At 43.6% G+C, this 27,874-nt stretch overlaps 5 protein-coding genes across 12 annotated transcripts; 3 read left to right on the forward strand and 2 right to left on the reverse strand.

Moving 5' to 3' along the window:
- On the reverse strand, positions 1-27,822 carry LOC108083669 (serine-rich adhesin for platelets). 6 transcript variants are annotated; one of them, XM_017179546.3, is made up of 8 exons: positions 12,559-12,940; positions 8,999-9,959; positions 6,142-7,001; positions 5,433-5,994; positions 5,183-5,372; positions 1,909-4,437; positions 1,397-1,747; positions 1-1,335 (listed from the first exon to the last, which is right to left on the reverse strand). In XM_017179546.3, exons 2-8 carry the CDS (start codon positions 9,636-9,638, stop codon positions 1,314-1,316), a joined length of 5,154 nt encoding a protein of 1,717 aa, XP_017035035.1. In that variant the 5' UTR covers positions 9,639-9,959; positions 12,559-12,940; the 3' UTR covers positions 1-1,313. The 6 variants fall into 6 exon arrangements, with proteins under 6 accessions (XP_017035035.1, XP_041631220.1, XP_017035033.1 ...); XM_041775286.2 differs by having other exon boundaries at positions 1,397-1,609; positions 1,909-4,404; positions 5,433-7,001; positions 12,559-12,941; XM_017179544.3 differs by having other exon boundaries at positions 1,909-4,404; positions 5,433-7,001; positions 12,559-12,941.
- On the reverse strand, positions 18,681-27,822 carry Usp12-46 (Ubiquitin-specific protease 12/46). Of its 3 annotated transcripts, none has more exons than XM_017179552.2 (2): positions 27,705-27,822; positions 18,681-20,305 (listed from the first exon to the last, which is right to left on the reverse strand). In XM_017179552.2, the coding sequence occupies exon 2, from the start codon at positions 20,125-20,127 to the stop codon at positions 18,844-18,846; it is 1,284 nt and encodes a 427-aa protein (XP_017035041.1). In that variant the 5' UTR covers positions 20,128-20,305; positions 27,705-27,822; the 3' UTR covers positions 18,681-18,843. The 3 variants fall into 3 exon arrangements, with proteins under 3 accessions (XP_017035041.1, XP_017035042.1, XP_070142589.1); XM_017179553.3 differs by lacking the exon at positions 27,705-27,822 and adding an exon at positions 20,395-20,536; XM_070286488.1 differs by lacking the exon at positions 27,705-27,822 and adding an exon at positions 20,395-20,491 and having other exon boundaries at positions 18,681-20,301.
- On the forward strand, positions 23,486-24,101 carry LOC108083677 (uncharacterized). The gene is made up of 2 exons (XM_017179554.3): positions 23,486-23,497; positions 23,569-24,101. The coding sequence occupies exons 1-2, from the start codon at positions 23,486-23,488 to the stop codon at positions 24,016-24,018; spliced, it is 462 nt and encodes a 153-aa protein (XP_017035043.1). The 3' UTR covers positions 24,019-24,101.
- On the forward strand, positions 25,577-26,136 carry LOC108083678 (uncharacterized). The gene is made up of 2 exons (XM_017179555.2): positions 25,577-25,612; positions 25,687-26,136. Exons 1-2 carry the CDS (start codon positions 25,601-25,603, stop codon positions 26,113-26,115), a joined length of 441 nt encoding a protein of 146 aa, XP_017035044.1. The 5' UTR covers positions 25,577-25,600; the 3' UTR covers positions 26,116-26,136.
- On the forward strand, positions 26,623-27,357 carry LOC108083680 (uncharacterized). The gene is made up of 3 exons (XM_017179557.3): positions 26,623-26,720; positions 26,800-26,876; positions 26,949-27,357. The coding sequence occupies exons 1-3, from the start codon at positions 26,703-26,705 to the stop codon at positions 27,214-27,216; spliced, it is 363 nt and encodes a 120-aa protein (XP_017035046.1). The 5' UTR covers positions 26,623-26,702; the 3' UTR covers positions 27,217-27,357.
- Positions 27,823-27,874: the final 52 nt, after the last annotated feature.

Here is a 27,874-nt window from a genome sequence, read left to right on the forward strand (position 1 = left end):
TATATTTTGTAATACTTTTTGCATGTTTATTAATATTTTTATTGATTTTGTATTTTTATACATTTTTTTGTTGGTTTTGTTTTCGGTTTAATACATAATATATACTTCCGCATATCCATTTGGTGATACATGTTCTCCCGCAAATCTATAATATGTGTTTCTTCCGCTCGTAGATAATACAATAGTAGTGTAGCTATACAATTAAGGATAGAAAAGAGTGCTTGACTTAGGCTTATGAGTTACAAATTAGATGAATAACCAATTAAAGTTAAGTCATACGGACTGATAGGCATTTTTTATAGTTACAAATGAAGGGGAGTAAGATTAATAGTAAGTGTAGGCTGTTAACATATATATCGTACAATTTGAAATCACCTTGAGCTGTTGGGCCCAACAGCATAAGCTCGTTACAAATAAGAAAGAGAGAGTCCCAGCTTAAAAAGCGAACAAAAACCCAACGAATTAGGGATTTTCTTGAGCTTGCGACAGAATAAAAATCAAAAATCAAAGACTGCAAATCATTTAGTAAACACCAGTTGCTGCTGCTGGTGCATCAAAGGCCATAGATATGTGGAAAATACATTTCCAGATCAGCGAGAGCATGGAAAGAGCAACAAAAATATTTATTCTAATGCACCCGGGGCTTAGACATTGCCTAATATCGATTGGATCCGCTCTTGAGCTCTTCAATTATTGTATCTGGGTGTGTGCCCAGTGTATCTGCTTAGCTCTTCCTGCTTGGTATGCTTTAAGTAATGTTAGCTCGAGTATTGACTGTATACTATGCCATCTTGCATACGGTATAGAAAATATTTTATACACTTTTGTATCAGTTTCTTGTGGGTCGGGTAGCAAAGCATCTACGCATTTATATGTGGTATGTCGTATGCTGTGTATATACATCAAAATATTTGTTTAATTTACGCGTACTTGGCATATGTTTAGATTTCATTATGTATACTTGGTAAAAAAGAGAAAATTTAGCTACTTCTCACACTTGTACGCTCTAACGCAAATCAGGACAACGAAATCAATCAAAGGATACCAGCACATCTCGCCATCAGTTCTCGCTCCCTGATCCCTGCTCTCCCATCTAAATATCACTTTCCGGGCCAACAGTAACTAAGCAATCGAGCCGCACACAAAGCCTTAGTCTAGAATTTTACAATGTTGCATTGTTTGTTTGTTGAATATGTTTTTCTATGTTATGCTGTTTTTTGTTGGTTTATCGGGGTTTGCTGCTAATCGCCGTCTGTCGTCTGCCGTTGACTAATTGGGATGACGCTTGGACGCTCTTGGACTCGTTTGGACGCTCAACGCACTCGCGAGGTGGGTCTGAAAGAGGGGTTATACTTAGTTGCAGGGCTTAAGCTTTTTATAAACTCAATTCTCTCACCTGGGCGATTGGGCAACACCTTGACGCTTGGGCGTATTTGGCGCCGTAACCGCTACTCGATTGGTCGGCGTACGCGCCCTTCCCGACGCTGGTGTGGCGGAGGATGTGGGTGTGGTCGCTCCGGCCAGACTATAACGCTTCGGCTGCACCATTCTGCTGGGCGATCGGGTGCTAACCTTGGCTCCACTGGCTGCTTCCTGGGCGCTGGTGAGTCTGTGTGGGCGGGGGGAGGAGACAAGAGCGGGTTTGTTGTGACTTTTAGTGACAGTCTTGGGGGTGGTGGCAGCGGCACGGGCCGGCGAAGGCGTGCCCATGACGGGAATAGTTTTTGAGGAAGTGGGCGTGGTACTCCTGATAAGGGGTAACCGGGTAACATCATGCAAAATAATAATTTCACGCAAGAGCCAAAAGGGTACACCAAAAACGAAAAGAAATTAAATTTTGTAAAGAAAAACAGTCCAAAAGAAATCATGTCTAATTTGTTGTAAAATATATATATAATATATACTGACCTGCCCGCTGGGTAGCTCACTGGCCGCGGAATCCTTGACCTGGGCGCCGAATTGGAACCCGTCGAGTTGGCCGAGGTGGGCGTGGAGCCACCGCTCTTGGTGGCCGCCTCGCTGGCCAGCTCTTTGAGCATGCTGGAGTCCTTGCTCATCAGCTCCCACTGGATCTGCAAGCGCTTGAAGCGATTGCTCTCGATCTTGCGCTGCTCCATCACGTCCAGCGTTTCGCGACGCTGCAGTGCTGCCACGGAAATGTTGGGGGAATTGGGTGGCGTGGCAAAGCGCTGAGCATGCTGCGGCTGTAGGCCGGCAGCTACACCCTCGTCATTAAAGGAGACCTTCTTCTGCTGGCTGAGCACCCGGCTGACTTCCTTTTTAAGAGCGGCCGCATCGTAGGTCACCTGCTCGCCGGAAGACTCCAGGATGGCCGCAATCTCGGCATAGTGCTTCAGTTCGGAGCGCGGCAGCGAAGCCAGGAAGTTCTCGGCGCGAGCCCTGGCATCGAGATCCTTGCGGGACAGCCGCTGTTTCACCGGCTGCGCCTGTGGTAAGTGCTCCTCCTCCTCGAAGACATCCGCCAGCTCGTCGTTGGACCCCAGCGCATAGTTATGCGGCGGCTCCTGCAGGCTGCGACGCTTCTCGAGCTTGGTCAGCTTTTGCGTCTGCTGTGCCTCGATCATGGAATTGCGCTTAGAACGCGCCTGTGCTGAGTGTGCCTTGCGCAGAATGCTTCTGGGCATGGGCTGTGGCGGTGTCTGAGTCGGCTGACTGCCGGGACTCGTCTCCACACCAGAGTCCATGCGCTGCTGATCATATTGGTACACATACATCTGCTTCAGCGGATCCGTATCCAACTCGGAGTCGGTCAGCAGTGTGGACGAGCCGCGATAGCCAGAGCTGGGCTGCTGACTCGATCCCGAACTGGAGGCCTCGTCCATCTGGGTCTGTCCCTGGAAGTACTTGGCGCAGTCGCAGATGTGTGAGCGGTTGCGCCGAATGGGCGGCGACATGCAGAAGAGCGGACGCTGCGAGAGCTCCGCGTCCAGCTGCCGCACCAGATGCTTCACCTCCGGAATGTGCTGTAGCCGCCGGCGGTACTCCGTCGGCAACAAGGTGGCCAGCGACTGCCAGTCCGAGACGTGCTTGTAGTCCAGCGTCTTGAGAATCTCATCCTCACTTGCACTCTGGCTACTACTGCGCTGCTGCTTCTTTAGAGATCCCGAGCTGCCGGCACTGCCCGCCGCCCCGTCCAGCGTCATCTTGTAGTTAAAGGGCGAGAAGATCACATCCGTGCTAGCATTGGTCTTCACGAATCCCAGGTCGGGCAGCGCGTAGTTCGGATAGATCACGTAAATCGGCGCCTGTCGCTCTTCGCCCAAGTTGTTTAGCTTCTCGAGGAACGAGGGCGGCACACAGCGATAGCGCTCACTCAGGCTGCTCCTGGTGGTGCTCAGCGATCCGCAGGAGGTCTGCATGGAGCGCGTAATCATCTCGGAGCTAGAGGCACAGGACAACGGACGCGTGCTGGGCCCGCATCCCGCATCCGCGCGCCTTGGCACCTGAGTTAGCTGCTCTGAACTCGCCTCCGAGGACATCTGGCTGCCTGTGGAAACCTGGGCTGCCAGCTGGTAGAGCTGGGGATTCCTCAATGGCATACTGCGGCGACGATGCGCTGGTGAGTTGGTGGCCGTGAGCGATCCCGTGGAACTGGAGGTGGCCACATCATCGTAAAAGACGGCCTCCAAACGGTTTCTCAACTGGCGTCGCGGAGTCTCCTGTTCTGGATAGTTCTCCTCCTCGTCGTGGCGACTCACTGCCGAACCCTTGCCCGAGTCATTCATGCTCTTCTTGCGCAGGCGCTGCTCCAGAGAGCCACTGCTCGAGCTCGCGGCATCGCTAGAGGGCCAGCAGCCGGAGGAGACGTCCATGCACGTGTGAGCACTCGCCTGTGCGACCAAGTCCTCCTGACCGCCGCTGCTGTTGGTGCTCTTCTGCTTGATGAACAACTTGACTAGATTGAAGGCCGGCGGATTGGAGGAGTTGCCCGAGGAGGCGGAGCCGGAGATGTGCAAGTTCTGGCTCTCCTGAGAGCAACTGCAACGATGTTTGTGGCGATGGTGGTGCGAGTGGTGCTGCGACTGCTGATGCTGGGATGTGGGTGTGATCTGCTGGATGGGCGTGATCTGTTGGTCAGCCTGATGCTGCAGTCGCTCCGAAACGGACACACTGATGGAGATGGGCATCTGGCACATGGGCAAAAGGTTACGAGATCTGGACTTGCACGACTCCATGGTGGAAGTGCTAATCGCCTGGGAGACGTTCAACGGAGCTGCCTGCTGGCCACTCTCCTCCGGCTGCTGGTGCTGCTCCTTCAGGCAACTGCCGGCCATCGGTTCCTCGCTCTGCAGATTCGGCAGGCTATTGCTCTTCCGCACCGAACACTGTGGTAGGTGCCGGGTGATCGTGATGGTCTCGGTGTTGTTGTTCCCGGAAGGATACCTGCGGGCGGGCGAAACAAGGAATAACGAGCGTCTTTACCACAAGAGACACGTCAAGCGTTTGGAATTACAATTTTGTTGGCGGAAGGTTTTTCAATTTTTTTAGGTAGGAAGCATGGCGGGTTTTCGGATTGGTTGCTGTCAGTCTACCTGCTGGCGTCTGGGCCGGGTTTATTTGCATAATATTTCGGGTTTCCTCGCGTCCTCGCTAATCGGTTTGTGAATGAGTTTTGTTGGGCTAAACCCATAATTAGTTTTCTTTAGGGATTAACTTGTCGATCGCTAACCGACCCACTTTTCCTGCCCGCAACGTTAAGCCCTTGAAGGTTGGCATATGCCGGCTTGGAATATACAGCAAAAAGTCCCAATTCCAAGTTGAAATCCCCCATACGTTAATATTCTGCCAGCAGGCAGGCAGGCAAATGGAACTAAATTGAATTCAATTGAAATGACCCCACGCGGCTGCAATGAGAGCGGACTGCAAGGAAAGGGGGGCACAGAATCTACAGCATCCGCCTGGCGTGATGCTGACATTACTCTGCCAGAAGCGGAACATTCTATCTCTTAGTTATCTCATCATATGAACTCTTAGATAATTCTTAAAAGCTGCATTGTATCTTAGAGAGTTTGTATATCTATGATATTTTAGTCTTTTATCTTTTTCAGTTAATTCAAATTCTGATCTTCAAGAAACCCTTTCTTCCTGACAGCAAGCAATCCTCAGGCATATGAGCGAATCTTGTGCGGCATGTGTATGTTGAATCGGAATGTAAACCTACCGCTGTAGCTTGGCCGCCGCCGCTATAGCCGCCTGGCCCTTGGGCGACATGGGGCAGAGTGGTTGAAAGGCCTGGGCCGATCGCGACATGGATACCTCCAGGGCCTTGTTGCGCTTCACAATATCGTCTAGATTGCTGTGCAAGTTTATGCAGTTCTGTTTATTCCTGGCGGCAATGTCACTAGGTTCCGCTGCAGAAACAATTAACCATTATTTACAATATTCTAGGAAAATATAGAGCATATACTCACCGTAGAAACTGTCGTCTGAGTAAAGCACACTACCCTCGAAGGCTATAGTGTAGTTGTCCTTGTTGCAGGTGAGTATGATCTCCCCGTCGTCCGGATAGGCGTCCATGTCCAGCGAGTCTACCGAGATGTGCGACTCCCGCACCGGCGAGAAGAGCAACTCCGATTTGCAGAAGGAGTTGTCGATCAGTTCGTTGGTGGAGGTGGTCGACGTCTGGGACATGTTGTGCGGCATCATGTTGCTGTGGTGCAACAACTGTTGCTGCTGCAGCTGGTGCTGCTGCTGTTGCTGTTGCTGCTGCTGTTGGAGGAGCAGCGACTGCTGCAGGCGACTATTGGCTCCGCCCAGGCTCTTGCAGTAGGCAGGCAGCTGGGAGAGCAGGGAATGTATGTCCTCGGCCCGGAAACTCTCCATATCGACCTCGGCCAGGTTGGCGTCCAGGTTCTTGGCGAGGTCCTCGTAGTAGATGAGATCCCCCATCGCATTGTACGAGGCCGAGAGGGAGCTCAGCACGCTGCGCTGCATCCCGCCACAGCCATCTCGATAGCCATAGTCCAGGAACCACTGGTAATCGGAATTGTCGTGAGTAAAGTCGTGCGACGAGGCCAGCGAACAGTTGAGATTGTTGACGCCACCACCATTGCCACCGCCACCGCCATTAGTAGTTTCCCGCATCCCTCCACCACCACAAAGCATCCTAGCATCACCTACCCCGAGTTGCTGCTGCTGTTCGCTGCTGCTGCGACCTCCTGGCGTGGTGGCATTGCTGTTGTAATCCGATTCCGGCGTGGCCGCCATCTTGCCCAGCACAAAGTTATTGTTGCCCTGGAGCTTCCTATTACCCACCGGGTCCTCCTCGTTGCTGTTGTTGTCGCAGTAGAGCAGGCTGCCCGTGTCTTCGCCGAGGAAGAGGCTGCCCGACTGACTGCTGGGACTGATGAGGCTGCTCACCTGCTCATTCAATATGATGCTGCGAAGCGCGTTGTTGTAGCGATCCAAGTTGCTCAGCACGATGGCCACATTTTGTTTGAGGCTCTCCTCGCTCAGTTCCTCACCGATGGATTCCTCCTCCGCATCGCTGCCCAGCGACTGCAGTTGCTGCTGCTGGCACTGCTGCAGGTGTTGCTGCTGCAGCAGGCGGTCGGTCAGCTGTTGCTGCTGGTACCGCTTTCCGATCGTCGTCGTCGTCGTCTGCGCCGTGTTGCCGAACGGGCCGTTGCTGGGACTGTTCAGAGGATTACGGTAGCTAAGCGGGGTGTGTGGCAACGATCCCGATCCGGAGAGAATGTGGCTAGCCGTGTTGTTGCCGTTGTTGTGTTGTAGCTGGCTGAAGGGCAGAGTCTGCTGGAACTGATGGGGTCGTTGCTGTGGGTTATGTTGGTGATTATGATGATGTTGCTGTTGGGCCAAGCGTTGAAGCAGATGAGGATGAGAGCTGGGGTTGGATAGGGCAAATGACTGCTGGTGGATGGGTGAGTTCTGGAGCGGTTTCTGCTGAGATGCGGTGAAATGCGGTTTGCTGTGATCGTTGTTTGTTGAGAATTCTGTCATGCCACGTCGAAGTTTTGGTCCTGCAAATAAGAAAATAACACGCAACATTAGAAAAAAGAATTTAAAATATTTTATTCGTTAGGAAAACTGAAATAACTTATATTCCCAGTTCTCCTACATATGTTTAATCAATTGATTACATATCTTCCCTTCTTTTTTCTGGCTTAACGACTTGGTTCACTGATTAAAATACCTTATCGATAATCCCTGTCAGTCTCTTCCCCTTCCCATGTTAATTGGCTAATCAGCGTTGACACTGAACTTGCCTCAATTAAGATGCCACCGCCAGCATCGGAGCGAAACTAACTCCGGCTAATGATCTATCCCCATTTCCATTTGCACTCTCCACCGGGCGGCACTCCCCCTAATGGACATTAGCGTGCCACACATTTCGGAGCCGTAAAACCTGACGGAGGTGCCCATTCTATTGTCGTTGGCTGGCGTGTTTCAATTAATTTTTACGACACTCCAGCCCTGGTCTAGCAAATCAGAATGACACTGCTCGCTGTCCTATCTGGGTGTCTTTTCCACGTCAGAACGTAAAAGTTGTAAAAATTATTTTTATACGTTTGAGAGATTTTTACGAGACAACACCAACACCCTTGGATGGGCTAGGATCGTGCCAGGCATCGCCTAAAAAGTTCAATTGGAAAATGTGACATTTTACCAACTTGCTCCAGGCCCCAGCCACATGCAACGCCTGTCTGTCAGCCAGCGGCAATTAAAGGTTAAACTTGATGGTATTGCATGTCTCAGGGCGGTAATTCAACGCTTAGTTATACCGCATTGCCATCGATTGCAGTTGCCTCCTTCCTTATGCAACTTAATATCGCATCGGATCGGGGACGGAATTTAAATTTAAAATGAACCTCAAAGGCATAAACAATTCAAGTTGGAGCCCAGAAGGGGGAAAGGCGAGGCCGGCAAACCTCCCAGCAAGTGCAGACGCAAGAGATAATATATATGTTTTTCAGAAGATTTTTCAAAAGATTTTCCACTGCCTCGATGACAGAGGGAACTTTTCGTAGAGCAGACAAGTGGCAAAGCTGGCGCACATGTCTTTCCCTATTCCCCATTTCCATCTGCATCTCCAGCTATCTTTCAGCCTCCCACTCCCCTAGAAACACAAAAATATGAAATGAAAAGTCATTTCATATTTGGGCCAGCGCAAGATTACAGACAAATAAAATCGTTTTAATGCATTTTGTGTGATGTGGATGCATATAGCTTCTCGTGCTGGGAGGGTGGTCGTGGCGATGGGTTGGGCATCGGAGCAATGGCCATGCCCAGTGCCAACGCTGCCGGCCTCTCCGGAGCTCAATTAAAGTTAATTGAAATTACAAAAGCCCGTCTCGAGATAAAGTTTAAGAGGCTGCGTCAAGGCAGAGCCGAGAAAAAGAAACAATGCTGACGATGCTTTTGGCGAGGACAAATATTTAAAGCCACCCAGACAGAGTTTATATAAGCTTAAAAATAATATTTAAAGATTTTTATGGGTTGACATACCTAATTAGGAATATGAATAAATAAGAAAATCAATCAAGGTATTTACCATCGATTTTCTTACATTGATATTTGATTTATGAAGTGATTGATTGATAATTATATTCTGCAAGCTATACGTAAACATAAGCCCTACATTGTTCATTGAAATATTTCTTATAGATTCGATTTTGCAATTAAATATGATTGATTGTTCGATTAATAACTCTACTCATTCATTGTTATATTATTAATAAATATAAATATATTCTAGGTAATTCTTATAAGAAAATATTAATAATATTTCTCAAATTGTATACTTTTTTACAAAATTTAAATTTAGTATGTAACAAAAGTTTGTGCCAATATGGACAATCTATATAAAGAACACAGCCTTGTCGTGTCTTTTTTCTATGATAAATCATGGCCATCTTTAAAGAATCGTTAAACGTATAAAATGGGCATATTAAAGATTGGTTTTGGTTTGGAACCTATTAAATTAAGTATTTTGAAAATGTTAAATAACTTAGCGCACCTTGACCGACAAAATTGCCATTGTTTTGTTGGTTAATGTTGTGGCTCCAATTGTTGTTGTTTAAATTGTTGTTCAGGTTGTTTAGATTGTTGTTGTTGTTCAAATAATCATTGTCATTGTTGCTGTTGTGGTCCACATATCGCTGGTGTTGCTGTTGTTGCAGCAGACGCTGCTGCCTCAAATACTGTTGATTGCAGGTCAGACCCGCCGAAGTAGTTGTTGTTTTGGATGTGGCAGATGGCACACACTGTTCCCGCAACTGTTGTTGCAGGCGTCGCCGCAGCATCAATTGCTGCTGCAACTGCTGCTGCTGCATGCGCTGATAGAAGCGTATCTGCTCGAGTTGCTGCGGCGTCACGGTAATGTTGCCGTTCCGCTGGCGATGTTGCTGCTTTTGAAGATGGTGCTGCGGCACATAGTAGTTCTCCTTGGAGGAGCTATTGCTGTCACAGCCGCTGCTGGTGCTGCTGCTATTGCTGGTCGCCGCAGTGGCAACATGTTGCCAGCAGGCCGTGTTGCTGTTGGCGTTGTGGCCGCTGCCGCCGTTGTGCGGGCAATCGATGCCGGCCCTGGAGCAGGCGGCACAGCGTTTGGAAATGTCTACGAATCTCATGATGAAGGCAAGCAGCAGCAACAACATCTAGTTGCACGGACTGATGCTGCCGTTCCTGGTTATTTTTGGCCAATCTGCTGCGGACCAACGCTGCGATGTTGCCAAGTTCTGAGAGTGTCTCCGCGCTGGCTCTGCCTTTATTTTTAGTGTTTGGGCTCTTGCTTTTATTTTTTTCTTTTTCTTTGATATATATTTTTTTAAGGGTTCAACTCCATTGATTGGTTGCACATTTTGTTTGGATTTCCACGGCTTCGATTTGTTTTCTACGCTGCACTTTTCATTTTGATTTCTTCGTAGTTTTCCGCTATTTATAAATGTTGTTTTGCTCGATGCGTAAGTTTTCTCTCTCTACACGACAAGTTATATATATAATACTGAGTGTGTGTGCGTTCGTGTGTGCCTTACACTGTACAGCCACAAAAAGTTTTCGAATTTTGTGTCTGTTGTTGATACGAGAGCATATAAAAATAATTTACGAGTTTTCTGCAGTCGGCCGCGAGACTTTTATGATTTTTGGTAAAACTTTAACGCGGAGTTTCTACGAAAAATGCCTAAAATTAACCCAAGACACAATAACAATGGCACATAAACAAAGCTACTGCAGTTTTCCAAGGAGAATCGAGCCACAAATTTCGGAAGTCTTGCCTTCTGCCGCTGCGGCTTGGGCCAACCTCGAAATGCAATTCCTTTTGGCCAGTTAACAGTCAGGGCTCGTTAGCAAAAGCGTTAGACCGTCAGGAGTGTAATTTATGCACATACATTTCCGGCCCAACTTAGAGCCCAAATAACCAACGGAAATGGCCCTCCTTCCTAAACAGGACTTTCGCCTTGGAGCCACATCGAAATTACCGGGCCAAATGGCTAGAAGGTATCTAAATTTAAATCGCTGGCCGAAAGAAAAACGTAGCCAAGTTCATTATTAACTTGACAGCCAAACAACAGCGGGCATGTGTCATAATGTTTGCTATTGAAATCTATCTAGAGCGCACATGAGCTTGCCAAAAAATAAACGAAAAAAAAAAAGCTTAAATCTGCCAGGTGCTTGTGGCATAATGAGATTATTATTTAGTATATCTCGCATATTTGATGCCTGACATCAGCGAAAGCGATAATGCTTTTATATTTATCTGGCGGAAAAATGCAACCATTATAATAGCACTTGCAGTTGTCTTGGACACGCCCAAAGATTGCTACAAACTTGTTACTTGATTTGGGTACACTGGGAAAAATCTTTAAAGGAAAACTGACTGTTTTGGAGCGAACTTTGGAAATTTCGTAACTATGGTACAATTAGCTCTTAGTTTGGAACAAAGATATTATAATTTGTTCTCATTTTTATGTACAGGTTTTATGAAGAACTAGTCCTTAATTATATAACGCTCCAAACTATAACCGGTTGGGAATTACATGGATGGCTAAGTAAGATCATGGAAAAAGTAGTACTGGTAGGTTATCCTGAAACGGATTTCTGATAATATTTTATTTATTACGAAATATCTCAAAAACTAGATTTTAGAAACGTTTTCTTTGGAGCTTTGACCAGCTTGAAATCTTTAATAAGAAAACTATGTTAATAAAATTAAAATAATATCTATATTAAAATCATGTAAAATTGTGTATTAACAAGCTTTTAACCTTTTTACATATACCATTATCCTCCATTTAAGGTAACGGGTTTTCCCTGGTGTACGTTTTCAGACAAAGGAGCACAAAATGGCTGCCACCCACTGGGGCTAATGCGCAATGCTTGCAGAAAAGGAAAACAAAAACAAAAACCAACAAAATATATAAAGAACCAAGTAAAACCCTCAGGACTGTGAGGCTAATATCGAGAAAGGGAAAGTCAGAGCAGAGCGGGTCGAGTGCCACCGAGGAGTGCTCAGGCGCAGCAAGGACCTGTTCGGGGAAAATGCCAAACGGCTTCCCACCACATCTGGCAGCTGGCCAAAAATAAGAACCAACACTCTGCCACATGGAGGAGTGCTCTCGAATCGAAGCCTTTAGCATATAGCATATACAGTTCGGCATTTAGGCATCCCCCGATAAACAGCGGCAACTTGTCCGTGGCCACGCTCCAGCTGCCTTGTATTTGCCATCAGCCATGAAGTTCTTGCAATCATAAACAGAAGAAAAGCGGCAAGAAGAAAAGCCGATGAACGCACTGTGAAAATGGCAAGTTGTGCTAAAAAAAAAAAAAAAAAGTGCAGATGCGTTTCGATTTTGCACGCAACTCATTTAGATTTCTCTTTGCACCTTTGGCAAAAATAAACAGCGCGTGAGATGAAATGCTAAAGTACAGTACAGTCTTGCCAAGAGCAGCAAGGTGTGCACTGTACACGTACAGGTTCAATCACATTATGAACTTTTCAAGGGGAGAACTGCATTACCCAACTTCCTTACTCCATCCAAAAGGAGGCAGGAACTATTTTTCTTCTAGAGAATAGAAACACATTTTGGCTTAGTTCAACGTACTTGCTGGCCTACATTGCCAGCGGAAAAACTCCATGCCCGCCAATTAAATGAGCCAGCGGAGCCCCAGAAAAGGCATCCACAAGATGCGGCTGAAATTGCAGTGGCAGTTTGCACACAGTTTTTCAAATACAGTGTGTGTTTCTATGCTGTGGCGATAGTGTAATTACGAAATCATCCAACGCATGTGGGCATATCGATGCGGAAGTATTTCGGTTTGGCGAAAGGTCAAAGCTATTTGCAGATTAAGATGCAGATGCAAAGATACAGATACAGCTACTGATACGTATAGAGCGGCCACTGACAGGCGACAGCAGCAGCAGCAGCTTATCAGCCTGTCGAACGCTCCGATTTGGCATAAATAAACTCTTTTGGCATAGCTAAGTATTTTCGCGTGATAAGATAAGGTTGTTACTAATGCAGCTAACAGGTGATCTCATTTTCGACTGCAGAAAACTCTAAATGTTCGTTACTTTACCACGAAACGATGGCGTATTAGATAATCCCATAAAATTCGTATTCAAAGAGAACTTTCTCAAGTTCCTTTGTTCGTATCAGACAAAAACACACACACACACACTTTGGCAGATGCACTTGAGTATCTTGTATCTTTTAGATAATTCAGTGAGCCTGGGCCCACGCACAATTAAAGCTGTTTTCGGTGATTTCACTTTGATTGGCTGCTGCTGCGTCACACAGAGTATATACGAGTTTTTCACGCGACGGCAGACGATAGACGAGAGACGAACGCGTAAACAAATCAGGCGAAATGCGAAACGAAAAATAAAAATTATATAGGGAAATTATCAAGGCTTTCACAGGCGACACGCTCCGCACATTTTCACAGTTGCACCAGCCCAAGGAGACGACTGACTGAAACTGAAAATATTCGTTCGCGAGCGAACAGCAGCAGCACCGAGGCGACGGCTACAAAGCGACCACGTCGCTCCCTGCTTGCCACCGAGTGTCCCGAGTGTGTGTCGTGTGTGTGTGTGCGAGTGTATTTGTGAGAGGGCGCCTCCCAGAGTATCTTCGGGGTGTATAGCTGTAGCGAAGAATGAAAAGCGCCCGAAAACGCACGAAGTATCGCACGGAACATTATACAATGTGCAGTGGCGGAGAGCCTCAGCTAACCCCAAAATAAGAGATAAAAAGGGAAAATGTGAAAACGAGAGCGGCCAGCGACAAATTTCACGGATACGAAAACGGAGACGGCTACGGATACGGGCGCAGTCTGCGTCGTGCGGCAAGTGCAATCCGCTGGATGCCGTGGATTACTGATGCAGGACACAAGGATTCGTGCAGACAAAGGAAGTAATTTTAAAGTTTTTAAATATTTTTTGAAGTAATTATAGTTGTATGAGGGAAATTTACATACAGTGCAAGGAAAATTTGTAATTATAACCCAAAAGCTCTCATTGTATACTTTTAGGCGATTTAAAAAGGGATTTTAAATCCTCGCTCCCTTACCCATCTTAACTCGGACTTTATAAATGGTATATTTATAAATTTAATCCATAAATAAATAAAGAACTTGAACAAAAGATAAGTATAATCGGAACTTGTATTTGATAAGAGGTATTATTATTTGTAAAAGACATTAAGTGTTATTGAAATATAGCTAGAAATCGATTAAACATTTGTATTATATACACATATCTCTTCGCCGACGTAAATCAAACAAATAAGCACAGGCCATCTGGGAAGTAAATCAACTGAGAATTTTGATTTATCTCCTCAACTAATGAAGCTGCTCAAGTGGAAAACCAAGTGCCTACTTTGTCCGGCCAAATAAACAGCCCTGTGTCACTTCCAGGGCGAGGGTGGCAAACGAAGAATGGAAGGGACCTGGAGACGAGGCTTCCGGCAGGATGAAGATCGAGTTCCCCGATACGCGGAGGTCTGTGCACGTGCCGCAACAAGGGCAGATGTGTCTGTATGCCCCTCCTTTCAAGCGGGGCACTTGAAACTAAACACCAACAACATAAAACTATATCAGAGAATCTCGGTTCGAGGGGGGGCCGAGAGCGAGCACAAGTGCTCATTAACAATTACAAACAGGCGATCGAGTCAGTCGAGCGTACTACATTTTTCCAATAAAACTATTATAAATGCACATAAATTTCCCCCTTGGAATGCAAAATCGGAGACAATGGCAGGGCATAAATGAGTTGCATACATTAAATAATCATCGGCATTCCCATCGCAGACACCCTGTAAATGAATGCCTGTGCCCCGACTATATAACCCCTAGCCCCATTCATCTATCAGCTGTTTTGTATTAGTCCATGCTAATTCAATCAACCGCAAACAGGCACGGAATGCACAACGAAAAACAGAAAAAACAAAATATCACTTTCAATGAACAACAATTGGCTTGTTTACACGTAGATGCGAAAGAGTATATTTCACAGATACATCTCCGTGGCAAACACAAAACAAACAGAAAACTTGTCGTATATATTTATCAGCAACTTTTGCCGAAGGCTTTGACTTTTATTTTTCAATTAATTATTGTCGGCTTCAAAAGCCCGTCCGGATGCCATTTAAGTGGACGATGAAAGGGGAAGGTGGGCAAGGCAATGGAAATGGGAATGGGAGGAAGAGGTCGTGCTCATAATCCATAAATTAAAATACCAGACACACAGCAGCAGACCGATCGCAATGAGAGCGAGAGAATTATAATTAAAATTCAGCGGAGAGACAGGCAGTGGGAGGAATTCGGGAATGTCTGGCATACTTTTAGGTGGAGCCCGGAATTCACTTTCCTTATTGATCGTCGCCTCTGCCCTGATTCTAATTGAATTTAGCTGCTTTTCCCCCGCCGCCGTGACTCATCCACTGATTTCCAAAGTCAAGTATGACAAATCCATGTACCCCCAACTGCTGATACAATTGTGGTCGCCGAGCAAAATTAGCATGAAATAATCCAATCCACCCTGGGATAATGGCTGAGCGTTTTCTGGATTGCTTGACCTCCCGCACGAGTGCGTCGTAAATGGTCTTGCACAAAAATAGGTTTGCCAAAGTAAACAAACTGCGGTTTCAAGTTCCTTGCGGTGGGTCCATCCTCGTCCCTATAAATGTATATACAGATATATATTTATATAAGTAGTATGCTGCTCCCCAAAACGGGAGCTGCACTTTGCTCCCTGGCCAGGTCATCATCCGCATCTCATCCCATGCTGCGCGAAAAATTCTGCGCACAAACCAAAACGCAATAGGAAAAATGAGCTACCCTGAGGTAGTCATCGAATTTAAGAATTTAAAGCATTTATCGGTAATTTCAGGGGTTCGCTGCTAAATAGCATTCATAATTTACTTAAATTCGTTTAAATGTTGCTATAACACCCATAATAGAACCTAATAGAAAAAGCCGCAATATGTAATCATGTTAATTATAAGGATAATCTGTATAATAAATCAGATTACTTATTCCGCTTGTCATAATACAATAAATTAATCGGATTAATTTAATTAGAATAAAATTATCATAACTACTTTAGAGAAATATCTTGGTTATAGCAGCAAATATGGCTAAAACCAATACAAGTAACTTATGTAGGGTTTGAATTTTCCATTTTATATTATATTATATATATTATATAATATTTTCAACGAGGTTTACGGTGTTGATAACTAAAGTTTAACATAATGATTCAATAAGTGAGGGAAACAGAACCTTTGAGTGATGATAAATACAAGATAGTAATATTTACATCATATGTATATGCATTTGAAAGTTGATTAATTTAATTCTCCAAAAACCATTCTAAATAAAATCAAAGAAAACCGTCACGGTATCCTGTTACCCGATAGCTTCTCTCTGGAAGATGCCCTAATGCCTAATGCCACTGGTCATTTATCATTTTGCCAGCAGCAAAGGCAAATATTAAAAGAGAGCATTTAATGGGATATTCCATTTCCTAACAGGCCATAATTATGTCAGTCCCGCGATGACAAATCTCCAGTGATCTCTGCAAAAGAACAAAGGGTAAGAGGGAAAGGGTGTCGTCGTTCGTAGTCTTTGTGGTGTTGCTGCAGAACGCCACATGTGGCAATGTGAGCTAATTAAAGACGGGCATCGTCGGGAACGGAGGACTTCTCTCTGTTTACTCAGCCCCGAAGAACAGACTCGAAAGAGGCTCGGTTTTCAAAGTGAGAAAACCAGTGAGGGGGAACCGAATTTACATTTCTCGCTTGGTTTCGCCCGAAAGCTGATTCGATTTCACAAAACAGCAGCGAATCGCTTCCTAGTTTGACAACAAAAAATAAAAACAGCGGAATGGATAAAAACATATTGACGATTTCACAATCGGCCCAACACAGAAACCAAAGACAGATGGGCGGAGACTGAAGAAATGTTGCAACATAGCCACATGACAGCCACATCGATGTGTTCCTGCTGCTGCCGCTGATTCCTCAGATGTTTCTTCCGCAGACCTTGACACCGGCAATATGTCAAATGTCAACTGGCATTTGTGTCGCTTCTTCTTAGGGATGGCACAGAAATATCGCTATACCAAGATCATTTTAATTTTTTAAGGGATTAATCATAGTTCAATATTATTAAAACGTTGTATCTTTTCAAACAAATATATTGATTTTGAAACTATATTTAGCGATACAATAATAATATAAAACTGTTGACCCCATCCCTAGTTCGTTAAAAAAAAACTCGAAAAGCCAGACACGCAGCAAATAGGAGACATTTTTCACATGCTGAAAGAAATTGCGTCAAATGAGGTTTTTCTTGTCATAAAGTGAAAGTCGAAATCATGCGTAATTGCCGCACCATAAAATGCGGAATAGTCTACTCGCGCCATAAGATAAAACCGATCGATCAAGTGCAACACGCGCCATGGAGTAAAGTGACAGGCGACAAAAAGCAAGCCTACGCAGTCACCTAATGCGTGCAACTATCTCCACATTCCCGATCTCTGATCCCGACGATCTCCACGCTTCATCTGGCACTTGTCAATTGTGTTTAACGCTTGTCGGTGAACTAATTGCTAAATATTTTCAATGACAGGCTAGATAAATGTAAAACAGCAAGACAAGAGGAACTTAATAACTATTTTTAATTTAACTGATCTCAACTGATCTAGTTCATTGATATTTAAACGACACACATTAAAAGCCTTTCCAAAGCTGAATTATAATCTTTAATTGTTTGTATTAATAATTAAGCTATCATGTTTAAATATAGTTTTATTAGAATACCCTTTTGATCTTCCACTTGATCTTTCATATACACAGTCAAACCGATAAGATTATAATAAATATTCATTAACAAACAATAATTCAAAGGTTGCGGCTGACCAGTTGCAACTGTAACCCACAACCAATAAATTAAAGCCAATTCAAATACACTTTTTACCACGCTTAACATACGTCATTAAGAAAACCCATAAATAAATATACCTTCAGGTGCACTTTCGTATGAACCTGTTTTTCAGGCCGCCTCGCCATCTCTCCGTGGGTTTGGCGTTGCCTAACGATGTCATTTGCCAATGCATAGATAACTGGCCAAGAGACATCGTCATGCCAGTGAAGAGCCTTGAAAATTACACAAATTAAAAAACATAAAAATTGAATCTCCGTTGCATCGATGGTAGTGAGTGGCCAAGTTGTTGCTCTTGCATAACCATCAAAACTGTCAGTTTCAGGCAGGCAAGATGGGTTTTCTCCATCTCTATCTACCGAAGGAAATTTATTTATGTGAAAGCTGTTTGGCATTATCTATGAATGAATAGATTTATGTATAATGGAGGGAAAACGTAAGAGAATTTAGCAAGTGACATAATTGATTGAAGTTTTTGTGAAACTAATTTATCAGAAGTTAGTAGTAATTTTTGCTACTATGTAATGTGAAATTTCCTTAATTAATATTTAAAAAAAAAACCCCCGATCTAGTCTAATGCTTTAAAATATAACTACAACTTTATAGCCTATTATTTAATTACGACACGCACGAGGCAAAAGTATTTCGTTTCCCTACGATATTGTCTCATTGTTCTAACCAGATTCCACTGCATCCAATGTGTCACTTCGGATATAATCGGTTAAGTAACGTTCTCAAAACTCCAGGCAATTGTAAAGCTTGATTTATGCTACTGGTCGCCTGGGATTTGCATTCCATTGACCAATATCTCACGTGCTGTGTGACCAAGTGACTAAGCGTGCGACGATGCCTACGACACCGCGCTACTCGCATCTCGCACCTCCGAAGTATCTAGAAGATGGCAATTAGCGGCGACCACCTGGGTAGTCCCTCAGCCCCCACACCTCGGCGGCTCGCGACCTACGGACGTTCGGCGAGGGGATTTCTAATGAAATCCAGTGATCGCCGAGCGGTTATCTAAGCGGCGGCGACCGGTCGTCCACATATGAATACTCGTAAATTACCAGTGCTTGGGCCCACAATGAAAACGCTTTGGAGCGGGAAATCGCACATTTGTTTACGTGCGCGCTGGCTCGCGATTGGCAAGCCCCCAGGTGAGTGAGTGGGTTGAGTGAACCGCATCATCCAAGTCCGAGTCCAATTCCCAGCACGGCCCTGACAGCCACCAAGGCTCACTGACCTAGAGCAAGCGCGACTGAATTATTTATCATCTTTATTGATTATCAGCATAGTATAGGATTGGATAGATAGTAAACGACATAAAATATTGGCTTAGCTCTAACAATCATTCGTTCAGGAAACTGACCACTATTAGCTTAGCTTCTACAAAGACGAGTCAACATGAGGGTATCGGGTGGCCTAGGCACAGTCCCGCGACTGATAGAACAGTATGTAACCCGTCTCCGAGGATTTGTGGATGTCCGAGGTGAGGCCGTAGAAGTCCTCAATGGTGGAAGCCTCAATCTTGTCCACCATGTCGTCGTCGAAAAGCAGCCACAGACCGTGGCTCTTCACAATACTAATGTAGTGGCCTCGATTCGGTCCCGATCCGCAGTGAATGACCACGGCTGTGAGGTCGTAGAGCCTGTCGGGATTCACAGCATCATCGGACGTGTTGAAGAGCCGCAGTTCCAGCGGAAAGACAACCCTGTGAGAAACCTTAATGTGCCTGTTGAATTGCTCCATGTACTTGAATCGCTTCAGGTGCAGGGCCAGTATCATAGGCAGCTTCTTAACCCGCATCCGCTTCTGTGCCTCCTGGTAGCTGCAGCAGTTGTCGCACTTGAACTTGTTGTCCGAGCACAGGGTCTCCGTGTTGCTGAAGCACCGCAGGCAGTGCGTGATCGAAGTGTTCTGGTCCACGTCCACCTGCAGGTCGAAAAAGTTTTCATCCTTGCTGCTCACCGTCTCGCAGTTGAGGCACCTTGTCTCCGACGTGAGTATGCCCTGAAAGATCTCGTGCACCCAGGTGGGCTCTGAGTTGGCCCCGTTGGTCCCGTTAGCGCCGCTCCCAGTGGTCACGGGCGTTGTGGTGGCCGTGAGACTTCCAGTGGCATCTAGCACACTCGTAGTGGCATTCAGCGATCCCGTGGAGTTGCTGCTGTTCCCGTTGGAGTTCGACGTAGAGTTGGAGTTTGAATTTGAGTTAGAGGTGGAGCTGGACTTGCTGGCTATGCTGCTAGCCATGGCACTGGGTTGACCTCCTCCATGGCTTCCACTCGCCTTGGTGTTTCCGTTTCCGGGACCTGAGTTTCGTTCTGCCAGGATGATTTCGTTGATGTGATTGATCAGAAAGTTGAGAAACTCATGGGCGTCCTGCTGCATATAGTTGTCAAACTCCTCCTTCTCCTTGCGCAGCCGCGTGATGAACTTCTTAGGTGCTATAGAGCCGACCTTCTTCTTCTGGGTGGCGATGCTGTAGAAGAGATCCGCCAGACAGGAGAGCAGCGTCTCCTTGGGCCGCTTGTTCTTGGCCTTGTACTCGAGCACCTTTTCGCGGAAGGGCTTGCAGAAGTATAGGGCCTGCAGCACCGAGTTGCTGTAGCAGGTGTTCCCGAAGTTCACCAGCCCGAAGTAGTGTTCGTTTGGCGGGAACAGGTCGGAGCCGATCTCCCGCTCCAGCTGCGAGACGTTGGCGCCCATGCCGGCACCAGGAGCTGCAGCGGCGCACCGGTACAGAAATGACCACACCGTGGTTGATTTAGTGTTCGCCGGGGTTCGTCGGGAGCGCGGTCTTTGGTTAGAGCATTTGGTTTGGGCCTATAGATTTATGCTTTCGCTATACTTTGGGGGGCAGAGGCGCAAAACACTTTTACACTTTCTGAAAATAAATAATTTTGAAGAGGGGATACACGTGAGTTTGCTTTGCATAACACAAACAGAAATTAAAATTAATATTTTAATATTTACGTTGCTTTCATTTTTAGTGTGGTCTTTTTCTTTACTTTAATTTATTTTTAAGTCTTTCGGCTTTTAAATTTTGATCTTGCGACACTAAAAACTAAGCAAACCATTGTAATAACTAAAATGCGTAAGGAAAAGCAAATGAAGATCTTCAAAGTTTAAACTCTTATATCCCCTTTCGAAAATTATTTTCAAACACAAGTGTTTTACGCTCAAGAATACATTTTCGCACAATTTACATATTTGGAGTTCTCGAGAGAAAAATCATTCTTAAAATCAGAAATCAAAAGGTGTTTCGAATATATTTTAAAATAGGCATTAAAGTTGATACAATTTTAAAGAGTCTTATAATTATTTAGCGGTGTTTTAGTTAAATATGAATTAAATTATGAATATTTTAAGGTGGTTTTCACAACTTTACAAGCTACCCAAAATATGAAACAAGTATTATGAATATTTCGCTATTGGTTTCTTCTTCAGTTCGATTCCCCAACTCACGATGAGTGTGCAAGTTTTTGTATAATCATAAAAATATTTATGGTTTGGCGCCCAAAGTCCTAGTGTGAATCAATCACGAATATATATATATAAAATTCTCATGTAATCCAATCGCAAACATATGCAAACATCTGTGTGAATCAGCAGTGGCGTCCCGCCCACCTGGTTTTAATTTCATGGAAGGCCGGTTCGCTTACATGGAGAATTAGGCCGGTGTCGATACCCGATGTCTAGACTGGGGCCAGATGACGGTTAGGGCTAAATATAATGTCAATTTTATAGACCTTAATTGGACGACAGTTCGGTGATTTTTCTGTGAACTGTTAGATGGGAAAATTCCGCAAGCTACGCAACGACGGGTGCCGGTCGTGTGCCACGGCCGATGCACCCGCTCCACGCTCCACGTTCAACGCTCGCCGAGAACAGTATAAAAGCCATAGCGGTTGGCGATGCAGTCTTACAGTTACGATTAAGAGACAACCGAAGAAACATCTAAACACAACACCCAAGCGACCAGTTAGCAGCGAATATCACCAGCCCTTCGAGCTTTGGATATAGTCCACCACCTGAGCACCCACTCACACAGGACTCAGCGCCCGCGGAAAGCAGTCCTTCAGCCTGTTCAAAGGATCAGCCGCGGTGGAGATTCACTATTCAATCGTGACCAACCCCATCAATGCCGGCAACGGATTAAACACGGAACCAGTTAATAATCTGTCAGCCAAGCTGCTGAAGATTCTAACTTAAGTGTCCTTTAAGAGTCTCCCATAAGTTAAAAAGAATACCCGTCTGTATACCCACTAAGAAATTAAGTTTTAATATGCTTGAAATGTATAATAACAAGCCCGGTTCCTGTACTCTTTAAGCTGTTGTTACATCACCCTAAAAACTATTACTACTATTTATGGCCTTGCGATAATAAACAAAATTCAAGCTAAAATCGATTGTACGTTTTTAATTGCATTACATGAAGCTATTGAAACTGTCCTAGTTTCGAGGGGATTTTTTAAACCAATTTATATAATTTTATCTTAGGGTAATTGCTCACGTGGATCACATATTGGTTTTGTAATACTGACCCACTGACTATGGTAATCAGGCAGCGAGTTCCTTAGAATTCCTGAATACATCAATTACTGGAATAGGCGATTAGCTTCGTGCGTCTTATTGTTTCCAATAATAGTGGGATATTGAAGTTATCTAATAACTACTGTAATACGGGAATACGGAGAAAGGAGTTCCCATTAAAGCTATAAATCAAATTTAATTACATAAAGAGGAAACTCAAATAAAAAACCCCACATATGAATAGGAGTTGTTACAATTTGAAGCATTTCTTAGATCATTTTAAGAATTTATATAAAAGGTAAACCCTTTGATTGCTAAAATCACCTAACTATAATGCTATAGATGAGGTAACTTTGGTGACCCACTCAATATACAAATGAAGCTTATTATTGCGTTTCTAAATTAAACTAGCTTCAACCAGAACAGCACAAAATGAAGTGATAATATTGGATGGGAATAATAAAACAAGTTTCTTTACATAAGGGTGGTAATATGTTCGAGGAACCCTATAATTATCCAGTGTGGACCAATCAATAATTTTCACAATAGTAAATGATTTTTAATTGATAAACCCGACGCCATGTAACTAAAAAAAGGAGAGCGAAATGGAATTACTATGAATAAACAATTTAACATAGATGAGCTAACATTTCGGGGTATCCTGACCAAAGGTATTTTTTAATTAAACTATATGCGTCCTAATTAAGTTTTACTTTCTAAAATACTAGCAATTTGCTCTCGTAGCTTCGCTTAGGAATTAGGAATAAAGTGGATCTATCTAGAAATTGTATAATGTTGAAAACTGAAAATCAAGAAATTAAGTCAATTGGAGAAAGATCAAATTTTGCTTAGTCCTTTAAAACATATGAAGATCCAATTTGAAAACTCATTTACTAATCTTTATAGTAGAGAAATGATGAACAAAAACCATTTCTAAATCAAACAATTCCTTTGTTTGTTTTACAAATTTCTAGCTCTTATTGCAATACCCCTCGTAAGAGTATATAAAACGTGCCTAGTTTGTTTACCTTAGAGACAGCCTAGGTCAACTATAATTCATACTACGAGTAATAGCTAAAGCCACTAGTCATAGCCACTACTTCCATGAGTCATGAAGCGTGCCATCCGCGGGCGTGAATTACCAAGAAGTAAGGTTGGTCGCACTTATCATTGTAATCATAACAGAAATATGCATTAATTCTATGCATATTTATTCGAAAATCTTGGCGAATGAATCAGCTTTTCGAACTGGGTAATTTAAAGGGGGGTTGAAATCCATAACCCCCTGTGAGAAAATTGTATTCTCAGCCATAAAAATAGAACAGATCACCCTAATCTCAAACTAAAATAGATTTTCCCAATTGAAGCTACGCCCATACTAAAGTATAAGACATTACTCGCACTATATAAAACCCGTCAGCGTTGCCAACAGTCTGTCTAGCTGGGTAATTTTATGCATTGCTAACGAGCAGCGCCACGTCGATATAAAACTCACTTGCAAGTGGAATTTCAAAACAGAAGCAACTTGAACATGAAAGCGATTGTAAGTATCAATGACTTGGTGATTAGCTCAATCCACGAGGAGGATATTAAGAAAGCGATTATGCATTACAGTTTCTAGTTTGCACACTCCTGGCCTGCGTTATTGTATTATTAAAGCTGAGTCTGAGAGGAGCAAAATTGGATAACCAGAACACAACCAGCTCAACGTCCGATGTAGTCTTGCAGAAGGAAACTTATGACATTAAGGAATGGTTCAAGGATACATGGAAGCACAGGCCAAAGGACTTTAGTTTGAATATCATCACCGAACCTGAGGATGACAGATCAAAGGCTAGACTCAAAAGGCTGCTCGCTATTCTCAAAAGAAAACCAGCACAGGATCACCAAATAGCACCTACCACTTCTCCGTCTGAAGATCACAATGCCAAAATTCCAACAGAAAGAACCAGTGAAGAGTCAACGACCATCATCGATTGTAACTTAATTTTGGAGGAGGATTGCGAGCCACTTGGTTTTGGACCAAGGCTTAGTGCAACTCTGCTGAAGATTCTTGCACGATAATGACTGATATAAGCCAGAGAATATTAATTATTATTTATTAGTATTGTTAAGTTTTATAAAATACAATAAATAACAAATACTAAACATAAATTAGATTCGATTTAATTTCTTTTACACGCAACAAGTATCCCAGACTGTATTAAATGATCTGAACTAGTTTTTATAACGTCTAATAAGTGTGTGTCAACAGTCTGTGATGTTTTCACACGCCATTTCATTAACGTTTTTATAAACGATTTTATAATTTGACAACTTGAAAGGGGTTTAATATAAAATCCACTGCATGATAGTTCAAGTAACAGTATCAAAGTGAAAATGCAAACGTTAGTAAGTCTTGAAAAGAATTTTGTTCCTTAAGAAATGTACATACGTTATCCTCTGTCTTAAGATTATAGTTCTCATTCTTGTGCTGGTTGCTTTGGCTGAAAATGTTACACACGCTGTTAATGAAGATGAACCCAACTATGGAAAAACAAATGAAACATCTTTCACATTTTTAAAAGTTCTCAAACGATCCCCTGATCAAGATACATCAAGGGCTTTACTAACGCCATCCATTGAAGGACCTACAGATAATAAGAATACACCAATGCTGTGCTCTTATTTTTTTGGAAAGCAATGTGATGGCGATATACCAATTACATTGCTTAGTTCAACCGTATTAAAAGTGCTAACTCAAAAGGAACCATAAGTTGCGATATTTACAATTGTAACCTTTAATACACTGTAAAATACTAAGGCTTACTTTTTCTAAATGCCTCAAAGTACACATCAAAATGCATCTAGCTGTCTGAACCCGTTTTTTTTTTTAATATCTCTATACTAAGTGGGAAATTTGATGAATTAATAACTAGCACCGGTATGGATATAAAGCTGGTAGCTGCTAAGCGAATATCGATCAGTTACAAACTAAAAATGTTGTCGATTGTAAGTACTTGGAACTTTTAAATGAACTCACCTAACCTACAACATAATTTTTAGAATATACTCCTGCTCCTTGTGTCGGTAGGCATAGCTAGCACCTATGGACAGCCTTTAAAAACTACCAATACAAGTCTCCCAATGACTTCGGAATCACCTCTAATGGAAGCACAATCCAAACAAATCCAGGAAGCAGAGGATATACCAATTAAAAAGAACACACATGTTGTAACCCTTTTCAAAGCCATTTTTCCTGATCATGCCCTTAAAGCTGATTCTTCAGAAGTTACATCATCATCTACCACCACTAATTCGAATTTTAAAGAATCTGCGTTCTTTGAAGGCCTGAAGGAAATCTCAACAGAAGATTCAACCGCCATCCCATTGGATTGTGAGGACTATGAAGATACAGATGAAGATGAGGACCCTGAGGGACTGGGACCTCGACTCAGTGCAACCTTATTAAAAGTACTTACATTTTAAAGTAAAACTTATATTAAACTGTATATGATTTTTAAATACGCCAATAAGTATGTTTCAATAGTCAGCTAAAAAATAACTTTATATGCGAGTGGGTAACTTAATGAATCTATAACTAGCAACCGGGTTCAATATAAAATGGACTGTCAGAGCGAGTTCAAGCTTCAGTATCACTGCAAAAATGCAACCGAGTGTGAGTGTTATAGTAAACCGGATGGGATTGTAAATAACAATAATCCAATTCAATCCTATATCTCGTACATACAGATTCTGTTTCTGCTGCTGGGCTGGCTAGCTGTTGTCAACTCTTTTGGTCTAGACCTGCGATTTCTAAACCCCTTGAGGACCTCAGATGATAAAAATGAGCAGGCGTTACCACCGGTGATACCAAATATGTGCAAACCCACGGAACCCAGGACTTTAATTAGGAATGCCCGAGAGGCTCAGCTAATGCGAAACGACTTTGTACCATTTCCAACTCTGGCACCCACAAATAATCCAGGAAGTGAACTCAGCACTAGGCGATTAGTTCCCTTTCCAACTTTGGCACCCACAACCACCTCAACGACCACAGAAACCAGCAGAAGCCCAGGCGATAGACAGGAAGCTCCTTCAAATGATTGCGATCCTCTTCCTTTAGGAATTGCCACTCGATTGTCAGGACAACTTTTGAAAATTCTTACTATATTGGGCTAAAAATAAATACAATTTAAACAATTCCTTCGAAATATTATAGTAATGAAGAGAAACACGAACAAAATAAAACAGAGCATGGTAAATACAACATTTATGCACTAGTCTTAGCCAGGTATAAACCCCGAAAACTTATAGATTTCCCGCATTTCCCAGAGATTTTCCCTCAAGGTTTTGATGACACAGACCCCCCCAAAGACTAAACGCGGCCTGATGGGGGCAATTACTGTCAATCAGCATCGTTGAGGGGGCAATTATTAAATCCAGTCAATAATAAAGCCCAATACCGATGGAAACAGTCACGGCTCGAATGGATTAAACCCGTTTTGGGGCGTTTGCTGACACAGCCTGTCAGAAAAGTCTGAGCTATCATAAATATCTCTCCCTCTCTCGAGATCTGTCTGAAGAATAAGTAGTGCGGAATCGCCCGATCGAAACTCTCAGTTGCAATGCTACCGACCGGTCTAACTTGTTCCGCAGTAATGGATATTGCACTTGCAAGAACACTGCATATCTAGCCACTATAAATACGTATCGTAATCGCATCTGGGATTTCATTCATTCAGTGCTTTGCAACAACTTGAACTAGAATGATCAGAGCCACTAAGGTGAGTGCAGCAGACAGGCCAGACAGGTGCCTGGGAAGAAAGCCATCGGATAAACAAACAAATTGTGAAATAATTTTAGTGCCTGTGGGTGATCGTATTCCTTGTATTGTTTATCCACCGGAACCGTGCGGCCACGAACGTGCTCTATGAGTTTCAGTGAGTGTTGACTTTGGATTCGAATTATTAAGTCGAATACATATTTTAATGACTTTCCGAAACCAAACACAGCATTCGCGAGGCCTCCAGAGAGCGGGAGGAGAAGGGAGTGCTCAAGGACGCCTCCGAAGATTCACGCGCGGAACCCGAACTGATCGTCACTGGCAAACGCACCTCCGGAGTGGTCCTGCCCTTCAATAATATCAGCTATGTGTACATGGAAACGGCCACCTATGTGGCGGATAACAGCGGCTACCATGTCAAGTACAACTTCACTTTGGAGCCCCTCGAAGGAGGACCCCGTCTCAACGGGCAAACCCTCAAGTCCACCGTCGGTTGAGGCGATTCACCAAGTATTCCCCCAGAGACTTAGAAGTAGCTGTAGCAAATACTGCATTATTTATTAGAACTCACTGTCTCAGTGCAGGCTGAAAGTGTCCAGTTCCCCCAGCAAACAATAAACGGAAACTTTGAAAAGCAAGTTTGAGGCGGAAAGTTAATGGATTCTAGCCAGATGACAGTGCCGTGATGGAAACTAAGTTATGGCTCTCTCGGTTTTGGCTTTGTGCCTAAAACGCCACTGAACCAATATAATTTACGAGTGCAGATATAATTTATGTGTTGGATATACTATATAACAGTTGCGGTCAATACTGGAACTTACTGATTTAAACCGATTATTAGTAGATATTCAAGTAATTTTAAATTTTAAAGAAAATTAAATACATCTTTGATCGTACATTAAGTTACTTTAGGAAACAAATGTACTTGTAATATAGATACGACCGCAATTGTAGTTAGATTTTTTAAGAAAAGACAATCCCTTACCGTGTGTGAAGTTTCCTTGATGGCCGTTGTCTGGTTGCTGATGATTGCTGGCTGGCAATTTCTATTCAATTTCCGTGGTAAAAATGTTTTAGAAATCTAGCCTGAGGAAAGTTTCAATCTGCAACGAGAATTGGAATATAAGGGGAATAATTAGAGCCGAGGCATAAACA

This window comes from Drosophila kikkawai, chromosome 3R (assembly GCF_030179895.1).
Source record: "Drosophila kikkawai strain 14028-0561.14 chromosome 3R, DkikHiC1v2, whole genome shotgun sequence".
Taxonomy (NCBI): domain Eukaryota; kingdom Metazoa; phylum Arthropoda; class Insecta; order Diptera; family Drosophilidae; genus Drosophila; species Drosophila kikkawai.

Excerpts from the sequence above, each read along its gene's own strand:
- LOC108083669 (XM_017179543.3), bottom strand. The coding sequence starts at position 9,638 with ATGTTGTTGCTGCTGCTTGCCTTCATCATGAGATTCGTAGACATTTCC. Across the intron at positions 7,002-8,998 it reads TGGCAATTTTGTCGGTCAAG|GACCAAAACTTCGACGTGGC; the intron begins GTGCGCTAAGTT and ends TCTTATTTGCAG. Across the intron at positions 4,438-5,182 it reads GCGGCGGCCAAGCTACAGCG|ACGCTCGTTATTCCTTGTTT; the intron begins GTAGGTTTACAT and ends CTTGTGGTAAAG.
- Usp12-46 (XM_017179552.2), bottom strand. The coding sequence starts at position 20,127 with ATGGGCGCCAACGTCTCGCAGCTGGAGCGGGAGATCGGCTCCGACCTG.
- LOC108083680 (XM_017179557.3), top strand. Across the intron at positions 26,877-26,948 it reads AACGTGCTCTATGAGTTTCA|CATTCGCGAGGCCTCCAGAG; the intron begins GTGAGTGTTGAC and ends AACCAAACACAG.